The 17,766-nt window shown below is 43.3% G+C and overlaps 1 protein-coding gene across 1 annotated transcript in view; it reads right to left on the reverse strand.

The window, feature by feature from the left end:
* PCSK2 (proprotein convertase subtilisin/kexin type 2) overlaps window positions 1–17,766 on the reverse strand; it is a 160,070-nt gene that overhangs the window by 14,363 nt on the left and 127,941 nt on the right. Inside the window, exon 8 of the mRNA XM_084830421.1 lies at window positions 16,087–16,262. Coding sequence (XP_084686547.1) covers window positions 16,087–16,262 — 176 coding nt within the window. The remainder of the gene's footprint in view (window positions 1–16,086; window positions 16,263–17,766) is intronic.

Genomic DNA, 17,766 nt, shown 5'->3' on the forward strand with positions numbered 1-17,766 from the left:
ATACAGTATGTTGCAGAGATGTTAACGTGGAGAAAAGCAGGCTAAAGGAGATAAAATGCACAGCTATCTAAAGTGACAAATGTTCTGCACAAGTCCATTTCAGGCAAATTTCAGCTACTTTCACTGTCTTTTGTGCTCAGAGTGTTCCTGTTTACCTCTTTATTTTCTCAGTACCGGAAAGATTTTTCCAGCAGTTAGTAAGCCACAGTAGAGAGAATCGATCCAGGTATAATAGGTGCAGAGCTAGTGTTTTGTTACAATGGATACAAGTCCACTTCACTTGCTAGATCCCTTGATTATTGGGCAGTCAGGTACACTTACAGTCCAACGAGTCCCTGCTTCGCTAAGAAGCCTGGGTAGCTTTGACATGCATTTGATGGAAATGGGAGCTCTCCTTTCAATGCAGATAGCAGATGCAGGATGCCTGATCCAGGTTAAAGCTTGACATAGGATTGTAGTGTAGATAAACCCTGTACTTCCAGTGAGTAAGAACAGGTCATTGATCAGCCATGCAGCAAACTGAGAAGTTCAAATTCCTGAAATTGTGTATTTCATTCCAGTTCTGCTCCATGTCATTTTTCTAAGGATATACGTGGCATTAGGGAGATAACATACATACATTGCTTGGTTTTAGAAGATGACAATTAAGGAACACCTAACCAGCGTTCAATGGATAAGTATAATTTTCTTACCATTTTGGTTCCTTTTTGTGTCTTTGGAGTAATGTATAAAGCAGGCAGAGAGTGATGATTTTGACACCAGGCAGGTTGCAGGGGAAGGAGAGCTAAACCCTCCCTGGCCCCATCTCACCTCCCATACTCTGTTGCTCCAGGCACTTCTCTCCCAGTCAGGGCTGGCCCTGCCATGCAGAAGTGTGAAGTTACCTGCTTCAGAGGGCAACATGAACTGGTGTGGAGGAGTAGGTGAAGACAGGAATTGGTGTCTGAATGATGCAGCAAGGCTTTTTAAAGAGCTGCCCTAGCAGGAGCAAGGGGGCACCATTTGGGCTCCACTTCAGGCAGCAAAATATCTCGGGCTGGCACTCCTTCCAGCTGAGCTCAGTTTCCTTTAAAATGTGCGTGGGGGTTTTAATTGCAAATATAACAATGACAGCTGCAGGAGATACATCCAAATGTTGCAAGAGTAGTAAGGTCTTCAGACCACTGAACGATAGGTGGTGGGTGTTGATCCTTCATACGTCTCTTTGCAAGTGTGAGGAAGGTAATGACGTGACTGGCGGTTGTAAAGGGGCCATTTACACAACATTACAGGTGTGAATGCTCCATGTTGTGTGAATGCTCTAATATTGCATAAATGGCACCTTTATGGCAGCCAATTACACAATATTACCTTCCCAGAAGAGCCCAAGCCGCCATTGTTGCGCAAAATGGCAGCTCACTATGAGGGCGGACGGCTGCCAGGCACTTGGAATCCGTCAGACTCTACCCCCTACCCCCTGCAGACCCTCGTGACATCCCTACTGCATACCGAAGCGAGGGCAACTTTCCATTGATTAGACTATATAGAGCATTCCAATTCCCTATTCCACTCCTCTCTGACATTCTGAACATCTACTTTATTACATTCCAAAAGATATTTATAAATAGCTATTGTAGACTTAGTTTTAGTAAACTTAGTAGACTTAGTCTATAAAAAACCAATTAATTCCTCCAACATTGTAGGAAGCGCTGAAGCACTCATTGCTGATGGCCCATATATATACTCCGACAATTTCTGTAGCTGAATGAACTCCCAACTAGCACTAGATGGTAAGCGGTATCTCATCCACAATACTGAAAATGGTAAAAACTCATCATCCAATCCTATTAACTGTTCTAAAGTATAAATTCTGCTATCAGCCCAATGCCTTCACAGAAAAGGCGGCTTCTCTATTTTCAAGACTGAATTCTCCTATCCAGAACAATCCATGGAGGAGTATTAAAAGAAAAAGTTATTTTCCAGTCATTGGTATGAGATAACAAATAGGCTTATGATATAAACTAAGATCTGGAAAATTATATACTCTCTCCTTGATTGGCAGCTACATCTTCTTCAGTGAAAAATGGGGAGGAGTCCCCCCCTTCAAAATGCTGCATAAAGTTTTTGAAAATATGTTTGGGGGTATGTATAAAGGAATATTATAGTACATAAATTTCCTGTGGCAAAATATTCATATTAAGTATATTAACTTTACTCCAAGTATTTAAATTAAGTGATGCTCACCTTTCCAAGTCAAAATATATTTCCTCCAGTAACACACTTATATTTGGTTTAACCATTTGAGAAATATTTCTAGGCACGAATATACCAAGATACTTTATCACTTCTGGACACCAGTGAAATTACCATTTAGTAACTACATTGTGTGCCTTGATACTACAGACATTAATTCAGATTTTGACAATTAATAATATAACGCAAAAGTGTACCAAAGGTATCAAGTCTTATTGATTTCAGTATAGAACACTCTAACCTAATGATGAATAGCAACAAATAATCTGTGTTTTATATTCCACCTGTTCATGCACAAAATCATAAAGGTTTTGAACTTCACATACCAAGGGTTCTAAGCACAAATCAAATATCAAACATAGGGATGTATGGATTTTGTAAAATCCATTCTGTCCGCGTTTCATGGATTGTCAGGTGCCTTTCGTTCCATCGTCTGCTTGTTGGCAGAATTGGATTTTTTTTTCCAATTTCCTGAATTGACCCAAATCTGCATTTTTGCAAATTCACACTTGCAAAAAATGTGCAAATCCCCCCCCCCCCGCAATGTGCAAATCTCATAAAATGTACATTTTCATGCTTTAGCCTGTGGAAGAAATTTTTGGAGGAGTGGGGTCGGTGGTGGGGGGTGGTTTTTTTTTAATTTTATGTATTTTTCTACAACTAAATTTGCATAAAATTCCAGAAAGTAAAAAAGTGATCTGCAAGTCTGCTGAATCTGTGCAACTTGGGGAAAGCTGGTCAGCTATCCATAGGTCGGACTTATAGAAATCCAAATTCATTTGATTCCATTGTAGATTTCTCCAGCATCCCTAATCAGAGGAGACAGAGGACAGCCCTGCCATGTGCCCTGCTCCAGACAAAAAGAAACTTGAAAGAATTCCATTTGTCATCACCTGTGACATGGGAGAGAGATGTAAAATTCTAACCCATCTTAAAATTCCTGTGGAAATCCAAATTTTTCTAAGGTCACAGTTCTGTTATGGGAGCCTGGCTGCAGGGTGGAGGGGCTAGAAGGAGTGTAGGAATCTGCATGAAGGTAACATCGTGTAAGGGAGGGCACAGCTCCCCTTCCCTGTGCACCTCTTCAAATGTTAAAATGTAATGCCCCCCAACCAGACTAGGAACATAAATGACTAAAACCATGATCCTACACAAGCCAACTCAGAAGCAAATCCCAATGAATTCAATGGGACTTACTCCCAGTTACGTATGTATAGAATTGCAGCTAGAATTCACTTTAGTTTTAGCTTCTTAGAGAGCAATCCTATGGCCCCTAAGGGTCTGGGGGACCATAGGGTAGTTTGGATTCCTGGATCCGAGGTTGGAGACAGTACTCCAACCTCAGACCCAGGAGTCTGAGCTCCCCGCCCCTCCCCTGCCCCCTCACAGCCAGCGTGGACAGAACTGCATCAGCTGCCTCTTCAAGCTCCCAAAAGTGAGCTTGGAGAGCACAGAAAGGGGGCGGTTCTATGGGAGGGGAGGGGAGGGGAGGGGACTGGGGTAACAGAGATAAGAACTATACCCTGCCTTCCCCAGCCTCCTGCCCTCCTGCTCCCCCTCACAGCCAGAGCAGAGAGAACTGCATCAGCTGCTTCTCTGAGCTCCCAAAAGTGATCTTGGAGGGCACAGACGGAGGGCAGTTCGAGGGGGGAGGGGGCTGGGGAAATGGGGATACGAGCTACCCCCAGCCCTCCGCAGCCTCTTTCCCTCCCCCTTCTCAGAGCCCTAGCTAGACGGGCAAAGCGATGATCCCCTCCGCGCTCCTCCCACTCTGTGTAGGATGCCCATCAGCCTCTGAGTTCAGAGGCTGACGGACATCCAGATAGGATTGCACCCTTAGTCATTTTGCTCAGTGGCTCACATAGTTCTGTGACATTGCTGTTCATATTTCTTGACTGCGTTTTCCTCCTCCTCCACCACCACCACCACACCACCACCACCACCACCTTCAAATAGTTAAAAATCCAGTTGCTCATAACTCTTTGTGAAAGAAAAAAAGAGAGAAACGCCATTCATTTTTAACACCCATGCTTCTCCTTTCCCCAGAGAACCCAATTACAATGCAATGATTAGATTATAAATTCTTAATACTCCTCTCCAGGTAATTTCCGCCTTTGCAGAGTTTTTGTCCCTTAGGCCCAGCCATGTTATTGAGGCAATATGATGTTTGCCAGCAGTGCAGGGGGAAGGACAGACCACAAACTACACACTGTGATGAAGCCAGATCGCAGCTTAAATAATTAAATGAGCTCAGCCCATGAGTGACTTCTTTCTGAAGAAGCTATTGATATGAAAAGACAGTATCTCACTCACACACGCATGCAAGTGGCAGAGGCCAGTTAATTTGATTACTAACGATTTTTGTCCTTTTAAGCAGGGATAAGTTGAAACTGGAAGATTGCTATAATGAAACCACAAATATAACCGACAATATAACCACATCTACAGATCTTGGGAGACCTGTTCAAATCGGTATGAATTGCATTGCTTTAATGTTGAATGGCCATGTTTACAAGCAAAAACCTTCATTATCTGTTCCAAAAGTCATATTACCCCACCACTCTCATTAGCCTTTGAACAGTGAGATGCTTTCAATCTTCCTAGGGTAATTACATAAATGAGCATGTTGTCTATATTAATGAGGACATAGGTGTGACAGGTGGAGTATCTAGCTCAATCTCAAGCCTTGCAGCAGCAGCTTTCTTAGCTACATCCTGTTGTGAGCAGTGGAGGCTGGTGGTTCTGATTCCGGTGGGGCTGTGGTCCATTCTGGGGTTCAGTCAGAACCCTAAAGGAGCTATCCAATGTACTGAATGCATGTTGTGGTAGGGTCCAGCACCTTGGATAGCTCCATTAGAGTTTTGGTTGGTTCTGACTAAACCCCAGAATGGAATCACAGCCCCATTGAAATTAGAGCCACCAGCCTCCACTGGTTGTGAGTTTGGGCTGGTGATGGACAGGAGAGGGTTAATGGGCCCAGAATGATTACAAATGTTTCTTAGTTGTCAGTGGCAAAATTGTAAAGCACCTCTTCTGTTAGGGAAGTTACTAGTAAATGGCCCAAGAAGGCTAGGGGTGATTGGAGGAGACACAACCTAGGCATGAATGGAAAAGCAATATACGTTTTTGAGTATGACACAGCAAGGGAGAGAAAGGGAGAAAGCAAGCTCTGGGAAACACCTTTTGGGGGGCTCCCTCTCTCTGGAAACTCCTTCTGCCTATGACCAAATCTGTATATTCGTAATTAAACTCAAATATAACAAAATGCCATAAGCCTCCAGTGGCTTCCTCCCAAAGAAATCCAACCTTGGAATAGTGCTGCATGACTGGAACATCCACACCACTCAGAGAAGTGGGGGCAAATGTGACAGTACAATAGCCATTCCATTCATGTCTACTGTATATGTAGAACATATTATCCAGCACATTTGTGTCTGAAGTATACAACTTTGGAAGTACTGAGTTGGATGGGCCCTAATGTAGCATGATGCAGCTCTCTTTGTATCTTTAAGCAAAGCGACTAAGGTTCATGATGCTGTATTTAATTAACGAATTAAACAACAATTCATTCAGCACTGTCAGACCTTACAGATATTACATAGGAAAAAATAGATAGGTCCCTGCCCCCAAGGAGCTTACAATGGAGAAAACAACTGAGGGAGGAGGAAATACAAGGGTAGGGACTGGGAGGGAGGGATATGGGCAATTGAAATTACATGTATTTAAAATGTGGTTACAAATGGGAATGAGGATTAAGGAGATAAGCCAAAGGTGATGTGGAAAGTGGCGGTTTTGAGGAGGAATTTGAAGCAAGAAAGAGGTGATACCACATACTATCCCATGATAGTATCTAGAGGATAAAAGATGTGGAAGATGTGTAGTAAAGCAAATACCTGTAGCACAGACAAATGAGCCATGCCACATGCTACAGAGAAAGCCAAGAGAAAAAGTAACCAGACAATTGGACACAGAATTATTTACTAGGGCCTTATCTTTGAAGGAAAACAGTTGAGGTAACATGCTAGGTTGTAACCTGGATTGGTTTTGCCAAATCTTCCTTTGTGCCACTGTCAAACCAACATCTTTGGCCAATGCCATTTCTTGTTGCTATTTGTCAGTCCCTGATTTCTTTCCCCCACTTGTCACTGGTCTGGCAGATGTAGATTTGAAGCGATAAGCAGGGCCTTGTCATGCCTGGGATATGAAGAACACTTAGCTCACTATTGGTAGGGAAATAGGCATTACGTATTAGTAGCAATGATCTCTAGATATCTGTACCCCTGTGCGGAAGTTGAAACAATGTAGAATGAATGTGTGTGTTGGTGGGGGTGGGAGGATGTGATGTGATTGCACCTGTTGCTCCATCCCCAACCTCCAGACTGATAGATAGATGTGCAAAGAGGCCTATAAGCTCTAACCACACAGTCTCTATCCTCCAGTTGTACAGGGTACAGACTGAGCTTTCAGACCCTACATCAACCTTCCCCTACCTGATGCTATCCAGTTAGACTGCAACCCCCATAATTCCCAGCCGACATGGCCAATGGCTATGCAGTCTGGGAAGTATGGGAGTTGCAGTCCTTTACACTTGGAGGGCACCGCATTTGGGAAGGCTGCCCCACATGCATAAGCCCCTAGGTCCAAGGTCTGATTATGGTATGGAGTCTGGAAGTGGAGCTAGCCTGTATTCATTTCTGAACTTCTGCAGAAAGCTACAGTGAAGCCAGGACACAAGGTTTAGAGCCCACCATCACAAAAAAGATGAGAATGAAGAATGTTTATGGCTCCAAGTCAGGGCACTTGAGGAACCCCTGAATATTAAGCTGACTTAGCTTTAGGGCAGAGGTGGGAACCTTTTTTCTGTTGAGGGCCACATTCCCTTGGGGATGGGGTAGTAATTTGTCAAGGGCCAGCAGTGGACAGAGCCAAAGTGGGTGTGGCCACCCATTTTCTCTTTCTCTTTCTGCCACTCTTTCTTTCTGTCTCTCTCTCATTCCCCCCTTTCTTGCTCTCACACTGACACCCCCTCTCTTCCTCCCTCTTCCTCACTTCCTGGCAGGCTTCCAAGGAAGGACAGATTACTCTTGCTAGAGGTGTGGACTGATCATTTGTAGAGGGCTTTGCCACTAATTCCATTTCTCTAACCATCCCCCTTACCCGCCTGCCCATTTTCCCCTCCTTGACAGAGGTCTAAACTGATTGCTTGCAGAGGTCTTTACCCTCCTCCATCCATACTTCATCCACTTCAGCTTCCCCCTCCCTGTTTTCACCTCCCAGCCTCCTTATCTCCCTCTGGGCTCCCCCCACCTGCATGAAACTAGATTGAGGGCCATATGTGGCCCTCAGGCCACAGGTTGCCCATTCCTGCTTTAGGGCAGAAAGCATCTTGATCTAATCATCCTTTCACATCTTCTGGTTTGTGAGTCACACTGGAAAACCATGGAGTAGGCAGCCCCAGTTTTGAGAGCATCTTCTGGTGCAATCACACAAAACTTGTGAAGAATTCCTGTAGGAGAACTCTGCCAGCAGGCTGCTCACCCAGTTAATGATGTGGAGTCGAGTGCCGACCAAGCAGTTGCTTTATGAATCACCTTCGTTGAATATTGAGAGGAGAATCATTTCCAATTACGTACTTTCCAGTTTTATTGCAATCCAGACAAGAATATCAGACTATTGCTGGAGGGTTTTATTCTCCTGTGCCCCTTCCTGGACACTGACAATAATTAATTTCAGTATAGCACCACATTAAAATTCCTGATATGCCTCTCTTGCTTGGCCAGTATTTCAGTTCTCCTCATTTATTCATGAGTAATCTCCTTGGTATACGAAAATCAAGCCCTCGTTGGCAAAGGAACGGTCTCCATGTTTATTCATGTTGGAGTTTTATTAAAGACCCATGACATTTCTGTTGAATAAGTACTTTCCTGTTCTGAAAATAGTTCTGAAATTAGATTTATATTATGCATTCAACAGAAATTTCATAATGCACAGAGCGAGGGAGAGAACGGCTGAATGCAAACAAAAGTAGGATGTCTCAGGGGTATCATTCTTAAAATAAGAACTAATGCTAAAGCATGAGAAAAAAGAGGTTTTCGGTTGCTTTTCTCCCACAAGGATGCGAAGGGAACTGTAGGGTCAATTCTTATATCAGAGATACACGTGCAAACACATTCAGTGGCAGTCCAATATTAGACATAGATGATGCAGGGTCTTAAGAAAATAAGGAGAACACTAAGGATCAGAGCAAGGGTCCATCTAGTCTCACGTCCTGTTTATCAAAGTGGCCAAGCAGATACTGCTGGGAAACCTATCAGATTACACTGTTTGCCCCACCCCACCCCCAGCAACTGGTATTACGAAACACAGTGCCTTTCTATATAGGCATTCCTCTGCCTCCAGTTCTTCAGTAGTAAGCCTGCAGGCCCTGCTGTACCCACTAAACTTCTCTTACAGTTGGTAGGGAGCTTGGAGATGATGTAGTCCCTGCTCAAGCCATGCTCTGCAATGCGGGATACAACTACAGCATCCTCAATAGATGACCGTCCAACCTCTGCTTAAGTAACTCCAGCAAAGGAGAACTCACCACGTCCTGAGGCATCCCTGCCATTTCCGCCTGTTGCTTCTAGTCCTGCCCTCTGGAGCAACAGGGAGCAACTCTGCAAGCCCTGCGAATCTTCCATAGTCAAATCAGTCTCTCTTTCTTCTTTCAGTTAATACAGCTTTCTCTGTCTCCTAATAATAGCAGTGACCCATAAGCAAATGGCCAACTGACCCCTTAAGCTCAGACATGATGCCAGTCACCCATGAGCTTTAATATCTCCAGTGACAGGGAGTCCACTGCCTCCTCCGGCAGTCCGTTCCACCATTAAACAGCTCTGACCACTAGGAAGTTTCACCATTGCCTCTTCGTTTCAGAAATTTTCATCCAGAATGTTCTGAAATTAGATCCAGCCCTTGGACTGAAAGAGGTTCAACACTCCTGCCATAAGATAAGAAATGGGCATTGCAAGGTATGGCATCTGTGGCACATCTTTACCCTCTTCAGGTGGCATATAGTTGCCTATAGAAGTTATGTAGGGCATAAGAGGAGGACAATATAGACAGAATGAAGCACACTTCCATGAAGTCTGTATTCCCATGAACACTTACTTAGTAGGAAGTCCCACTATAGTGGGACAATTCAGAGTACACATACGCAGACCTGCGACAGGGCTACAAGAAACAAATCCACCATTTGTGAAAAGGTCTTGCAATAAAATGAAAATGAAAATGTACTGCTACAAGGCCAAGAACATTTTGAAGGTCACATTTTCTATCTATAATATGTTCCTTTCTTGCCAGCTTAGTACTACAGAAGCCTTGAACTGGGACATCCTAGCAGGGGTGCTAATTACCGGGTTTTGGCCGCAACCGCCGAGTGTTTTCCAAAGAAAAGAAAAACCTGGCATGCTTCTCTGCACAACCTAAAGGCAGAAAACAGAATGAATCAGGGAGAATAGAAACCAGTAAAATATAGTTGTGTGGCTTTTGGTGTGGCCTTTGGGAAGTATGAGCCCTTTGCCATACATAAATAGGCAACATAATTTGAGGAATGGCCTGATTTGTAATTTGCAAGCTTCCCAATGAGAGATGACATTCCCACCCTGAGCTTTTGCAGAACAGGCTTGAGGGGGTGGGGTGGGCATGTCAGTGTGGTGATAACTCTGTTGATCACCCTTGCCCAATTTGCAGCATCCTGGGCCTCTTTAGCTGGCCTCATGCAGGACTGTCAGGAGGTTGGGGGCTGGGCGTAGGCTGATGGACCTGGAAAAAGACTTCCTCCTTCTGGTCTACCCTACCATATGTGCCAGGAGACATGCTGCTTCAGCCACGCATGTCTTTCTCCCTTGCCTGCTCTAGTTTCTGGGTTTTTCTGAATAATAGGACACTGGGATCACTATGGATCTTGATGGGTCACTGACTGGATAATGGGTCTGAGAAGGAAATTCTTTGCTGTCTTTATGGTTTGGCTTACGCAGATGCGGATTTTATTTTTTGCCTTCCCCATAGAGATCCTAAGGGATTAACTTGCTCTAGGGAGGCCACTTACCCACTGTCAGAAAACAGGAAATGCATCTCCCAAAAAGAGGACAAAGAGGGAGAGAGATTTCCATCAAATATGCATATGCTGAGTCATACATGTAGATGCAAATTTAGAAATAGTTACTATAATTCAAGTAGAAATACAGTACATCTCATCATATTAGAGAAGACCGACGAGATGACCTGTGTGCCTGCTGAGTCTGCAGTCCAGGTACTAACTGTGGATGGGCAACTTCAAGGCCCTGCTCTCACGGCTCTTTGAGTTCAAATGAGACTTGGACTGGACCGCCCTTCAAACAGAAGACTCCTTCAAATACAGGACCGTCCTCTGACAGCCCTTCAGACAGAACACTACTTGGTAAAGTAGGACACATGGCCACCCTATGTTGGTCTTTCTGTTATGTTATATGCTTTGTGACAGTTTATCTGGTATGGCTCATGTATTAGACAGGGATGAGCATTACAGAGCAAACTGGAATAAGTGCCTGTGATTTTCTAAGGCAGCCTTCATCAACCTGGCACCGTCCAGATGTGTTGGACTGCGACTTGCATCTCCCTGAGCCAGCATGGTCAATAGCCATGGTGGCTAGGGATTATGGGAGTTGTAGTCCAACACATCTGGAGGACACCAGGTTGTGGAATTCTACTCTAAGAAGGGGCCTCCTTAAGAGTTCTCAGAGCTATAGACTCTTTAACCAGTACTATAAGTGGGCAAAGCTACACTCCCAGTGAGTCCAACATGTGTCAGTCTCTTTCTAATATCATCTGCTTCCCAGGTCAGGTTAACCAGGTCAGGTTGGACTGGGAATAAAACATGATTAGTGTTTACGCTTATGTCCATAATTCTTGGTGGTGGTGGTTGTGGGGAGGTGTGCATAGGGTCAAATTTGGCATTTGTAGAGCTGTAAAAGTTTTATTCGTTTTATTTCTTTAGTTTAGGCAGTTTTATTAGTGTTGTGCCAAATCCTGCCCCCTATTGTGGGGAATTTTCTCTCTCCCTGCAAAAGAGGCATTGTTTTTTCTGCCTCTTTCATAGGGAGGGGGACAATTTCAGAGAATTTTCCTGGGGGGGGGGAGGATTTCCACATACTTTTTTAAGTTTGGGAGGTGGCTGAAGGGTCTTCTATGTTTTCCTTTTTTTTACTTGAAAAACACCACCTGCATGAGAGCCTTTGCCAGCCTGGCAGCACTTCTTGTACTCCCATGAGACCACGTGACTTCACCCTCTCCAATAGGCATTCAGGAAGAATCTGGGTTGCAGAAGCTTCTTTGCAAAAACCTTTGCAAAAAACAAATGGGACTTTTAGAGCTTTAGAAAAATGCTTATCTTGCTTGCTCTGTGATGCTGCAAGGAAGAGCAGAATTTCTCTAAAACTGTAAAATCCCCAGTTGCTCATGCTTTGCAAAGCAGCTTCTGCAGCCCTGGCACCTTTCCTGAATGCCTGCTGGAGAGGGTGAGGTCACGTAGTCTCCTGGGAGTTTAGAAAGAACTGCCAGGCTGGAGAAGAGTCCTGGGCTCCTGCAAGTGCAGGGGGTGTTTTTTAAAAAATTAAAAATAGAAAGAAAAGCCCTCAGCCACCACTTACACTTAAAATGTTGAGCTGAAATCCTGTCCTCCTCCCCAAGGAGAAAGTAATTTGAAATTCTCACCTCTCTCAACTTCTTTCCTCAGAGTTTTCATTTCACTGCACCCCTCACAAAATGTCAAAAATAGAAGAATTGAAATTTTTAGCAAAGCACTATTTTTTATCTCACCCTTCAAACAAATTCCCAAGGTGGCTTACAACATGTCAGAATAAGATACATAATTAAAATATGGCCAAGGCCTCTTTCAACCCCCAAAGTCTTCACATTTGCCCCAGGAGCTGAACCAGTCCAGGCACAATGGAACGTCAATGAAGTCTTGACTCCAGAATACTACTGAAGATGTGGAAGGACTCACTGGTCACAGTGCAACACAGAGTTAAGTATGCTTAGGGAACAACGCTATGTACATTTAGACAGGAAAAATCCTACAACTCCCAACATTCTCTAGTCTATGTAGAGGAGGCCTTGAGTGCATGGAAGCTGGTGCATGAAGGATGAATGGCTAGCAGATGCACCCCCAACCCCAAATATGTACATCTGATTCTCTACGCCATAGGTAGGCAAGCTGATGCCCTTCAGATGTTTTGGACTACAACTGCCATAACCTTCAGCCAGTGTGTCCAATGGCCAGGGATTATGGAAGCTGGAGTCCAAAACATCTGGAGGGCACTAGACTGCCCACCCCTGCTGAACACACTCTCACCCTTTGCACAGGACTGCTGTCTCAATTAGGTTTTATGTATGTATGTATGTACGTATTGCATTTATATCCTGCCTTTTTTCCTCCTTAAGGAACCGAAGGCAACATACATAATCCTCCTCTCCATTTTATCCTCAGAACAACAATCCTGTGGGGTAGGTTGGGCTGAGAGTCTGTGACTGGCCCAAAGTCATCCAATAAGCTCCCATGGCCAAGTGGGGACTAGAACCCAGATCTCCCGACTCCCAGTCCTACACTCTAGCCACTACACTACACTGGCTCTTTTTGTGTCACAAAGACTAACAAAACATACAGCCTAAGGCATAGGGCTGGATTCAGCTTCTTTTCCACTGGTGAGCACAACATTATTACTGGAGTTCTGCTCAGAACACTCCTGCTGGTGGAAATCAGCAGGAGGGTGATCAGCAAAGATGGCCTCCTCCCCTGTTCATCCAGTGGAAAACTTTCCACTGAATCAAAAGCCTCCTGCAAACAGCAGCAGGCCTTCTGAATCTTTGCTAGATCCAACTTGGAGCTGACATATCTATCCAGTTCCTGCCTCACAAGTTCCCTTCTCTGCCACTTCCCCAACAGAACCCACGAACTGCTATTTAAGCTCCACGAAGTTTTGAAAAGCAGTTTGAGAGATTGTCAGGTTAGAGGGAACGCCAATAGAGGGTGGGAGTCCACGGGGAAACTTCTGAACAGCAATTGCCAAAGAAATTGGGTGCTATAAGAGAACGTGCCGTTTCAGATGGCAGCCAATGTAAGAAAGCATTTTTCAGAAGAAGAAGTAAGGTCCATATACGTTTCCTTTTTCCTGCTGTTCTTATGAACAACAAATTGGCCAACACAAGCTCTTAAATTGGTTTTCAATTTTAAGACAATGTTCAGCTGAGAAAACCCAACTTGACAACAAGTGGTTGCATATTACCCTTTCCCTCCCTGATTAACCTTGTCCTGAAATTCATTTACAAAACACACTGCACCCCACGCTTCAGAGGAAAACAAGCATCTTCTATGACCAATACACGAGAAACCAAACAAGAACTGGAAAAGCTTTTCCTATCAATAAAGTACTTGTAATTTCAACTAAAAAAACACAACTTCCTCAAGCATATGGTGAGAGGATAGCCAATTAATTAGAAGCTGTTGATGTCAATTTAGAAAACACAGTCATGAAAGAAAATCTAGAATAAATAGCAAACTTGTTGGAAGTGACAAAAACATGCAGAGCTGCTAATTGGAAGAAAGCTCCACCCATTTTGGAGTGGTGTATAAAAACCTCATCAGTTACCTTAGGCTGCAGTCGTATACCCAGTTATTTGGTGGGTGCGGTGAAGGGGGGGGGCATAAAATCACTAACCATTTGAGGGTGTGGGGGAGAATTCTCAATTATTTTCAGGGGCAGAACTTAACTTATGGCCCTCCAGATGTGTTGGCCTACAACCTCGTCATCCCAGGGCTGATGGAAGTTGTGGGCCAAAACATCTGGAGGGCCGAAAGACACCTACCCCTGGCTTACTTGGCATGGTGGCAGCCTCAAATGTAGTCATCTGGTAGGTACAGCGGCAGCACTTCTCTCAGCAGCTGCCTCCTGGCACCTGCTATTGCTTTCTTCCACCACCACCCACCCACATACATGCATTCCATCAGATGGAAAAATGTGATCTTTTTTGCTACACTTTGCATTTTTTCTGAAGGCCAGATGAAGAAGTTTCTGAATCATGAAACGGTGGAGTCGTGGCTAAATGGTAAATCACGTGGGATTTCTGTTCCAGCCCCATGAACTGGAATCTACAAACATGTTTTGCTAACTGACTATGTTTAGTCTGGAAGATACAGGGTAGGCCAGAGATGTGTCCCCCTCCCTCTTCTTATTTCTCTCTCTCTCTTTTTCTCTTTTCTTTAAATCCTTCATGATATACTGTACAATGTATACACTCATTTATATATCTAGTACAAAATATATTAATGATTGTTGTGAGGTTGATTTTAAGCTTTATTATTCTATAACGTTATAAAATTTATTCGTGATTTGTTATTATTATTATTATTATTATTATTATTATGTATCCTTTTAAATCTCCCTTTTTAATTATTATTACCATTATTAAGATCTTTGGCTGAAAATTCTGTACACCTGCCACCTCAGCCTGAATCAGTGGTGGAAACATCGTTTCAGAACTGTTTGTCTCAATTGGCCATTTAAGTTTAATAGTAAAAGACTGGTTAAAGATTACAATGCATCGTAAAAGCTTCAGAAGGAAAGGAATGTTTGTGGACCATTTGTTTCGTGGCAGTTTTTAAGTTATTAGTTTTTAAAACCAGTAACCTTTTTTAAATGGAAACAACTTGACCAAAACCTGTCACAAATTTTGAGACCATTAAAACAAAATTCAGTGGAAAAAAAGAAGAAGTGATCTTCTATTTCCCAGGACATAGTCATTGTAGGGCACAATTCTATCCAATGCAGGGCAGGAGCAGTGCGGAGGGGATTTTCCCCTTTGCGCTTCAGCTGCTCTGTATTCGCAGCTGGACAGCCGATTTCAGCTGTCTAAATGTGGGAAGTTGGAGCGGGGTGTGTGTGCTCCAGACGACGCATAGGAAACATTGGAAAGGCACTTCTGCCCTCCCCACTGGCCCCCAGGAATGCCCCATTTTCACTGCTCCATGCTGCTCTTACGAGCACGGGGGCCAATCCATACTGCCTACAAGGCAGCGCGGGAGGGGGTGGAGGTTGGTTCTCAGGGAACAGACCTTGGAGCGCGGGCTCCAAGGTCGGTTCCCAGGAACCGACCCCTCCTATGGCCATCTAGCCACTGGCTAGCGGCCATAGGATTGCGCCCTTATTAGCTTACTTTACTTAATGTGTTCTGCTATCATATATAGGAATGTATAAGAAATTCATTTCAGTTCATTTTTGAGGAGGATTTTACCCAGTTTACACCTTCCAGACAGAACATGGATTCAGATGCAATCGGCAATAAAAGTCCGTACACTTGTGAGCTTACAATGTGATTCACAGACCAAAAAAATGCCTTTAACAGCATGCGTACATTTAAAAAATGAGCATATTTCAAAATGAGTACATCTCAAAAACACATACATTTCAAAAATGTGCACAATTGATGTGTACATTTGGAGAAATATGCACAGATTTTCATGTGAAGAAACCAAACAAACGAAGTTTGCAATGTGATACGGATTAGAGTCCGAACAAGCTTTGAGATGGAATTCAGAGAACTTTGTCAAGTTCAAGTTTTGTTGATTCGCACATCCCTATTTATATATCACTGAATAGGCACAAGGATCTTCTGTACTAATTAGCTCTTATGTTTAAGCCCCCACCAATAAGCTCTTCTGATCTGGAGATGTATTCTGTTTATAGGCCGCGTGAAAACCTACAGGGTGTAAGCAACTTCCATAAAAGGTCAGATAGCACACAGCGACATAACAGAATAATTTAAAAAGAGAACCATTACCTTATTCACCCCATCTGCCATAGCTTGTAAGGTTAGCTCTCTTGGTCCATCCACAGTCTTACCATTATCAGTGGGGCCCCAGCTGGCACTGTAGATATCTATTACTTGAGGCATGTGGCTGATAGAGGAAGCCTCTATAATATCAGTCATAAATGGCTGATCTAGCATTCGGATACCTGTGGATTTAATCAACAATGAACTAAAAAAACAAACAAAAAAAACAGACCGACATCTCAAGGATAATATCCCCCTCCAGGCAAGAGAAACCCTTACACATCAAACTCTTATTTTATTTATTTATTTATTTATTTATTTATTTCTATACCGCCCAATAGCCGAAGCTCTCTGGGCGGTTCACAAAAACTAAAACCAAACAACACACAAACTCTAGTCTGAATTTTTTCTACTGTAGACCATGAGTTCATCTAATGTATAGGTTCACACAATGGTGACAGAAGCAGAAATGCATCATTTAAAAGAAATCTGAATAATTGTTTCTGAATGTAAGATTGACTTTTGCAATTAAAGCATGTTTTAGGGGTTTAAAGTATTTTTAAACCCCTTAATTAATTTGTGCTTAGTTAAGGTTGGACTTCCCATATTTAACAGCAAAATGTGCATAGTAATAGACTGAAAGTTGGGAAGTCAGGATGGAAAGGCCTGTATTTAAATTGTTAGACCAGGGGTGGGCAGAAAGTGGATATCCAGATGTTTGGAACTTCAACTCCCAGAAGCCCCTGAAAGCATGGCCAACAGTCAGGAATGCTGGGAGTTGAAGTGCAAAACAGCTGGAGATCTACTATCTGCCCACCTCTGTGTTAGACCAAACAACTAATCTGAAATATAGGTAAGCTCATTCAACCCAATAATGATATGGGAAACAGCCTAGGTTCCTAGCCATCTGCTGGCTGGCCTTGCCTCTTTGAAATGATCTATGCAAAAAAAAAGACAGACAGATGGAAGTGATAGCATTCTGGACTTTGCCACTTCAGACTGCAACTGGGGTTCATATTGTTTAATACTATCCCTGCATGTAGTAAACTAGCACATCAGGGAGAAGACTTTGCTTAATCAGTGTCTCTGATTTGTTCATTTTCTGGAAGGTTTCTAACCCTTTCACTACACTCTTGCCAATAAAAGGGGATTTGAAATAAGCCTTTCAAGTTTCTTCCGACAGATTCCTTCAAGCTTCTCCATCACTGTCCAATTCAGGTTTGAAAGGAGGAGAATCATTTGCCACCTTCTTGAACCTGAGTCACAAAGACTTATTATTTTTTCTGATTTCAGCTGGCCACTTGATGGTGCTATAGACCTCAACAGTAACCTAGTATGTCAAATCGTGTATTTGTATGTGGACACTGTCATTCCCCAGACACTGGCAACTTCTAGTATTGCCATGAACTGATGCTAAAGCTATTTAGGGGGCAATCCTATGCATGTTTAGACAGAGAAAAGGCATGGCTGGCTGGGAAATGCCGGGAATTGTAGGACTTTTCTCTGTCTAAACATTCTCTTAGTTATTTGACATACAGTTTAGAGCAATGTTAGCCAAGGTACACAAAGAAACACAAGAGAGGGCAACAAAAGAAAGTAAGGAGAACACATGTAGATATGAAAAAGAAAATTGTACACTATATATATATATATATATATATATATATATCTCACATCAGAAAAGTG

The sequence above is a fragment of the Heloderma suspectum genome, chromosome 1 (assembly GCF_057233095.1).
Source record: "Heloderma suspectum isolate Gila_16-S chromosome 1, 16-S_ref, whole genome shotgun sequence".
Classification (NCBI taxonomy): Eukaryota; Metazoa; Chordata; class Lepidosauria; order Squamata; family Helodermatidae; genus Heloderma; species Heloderma suspectum.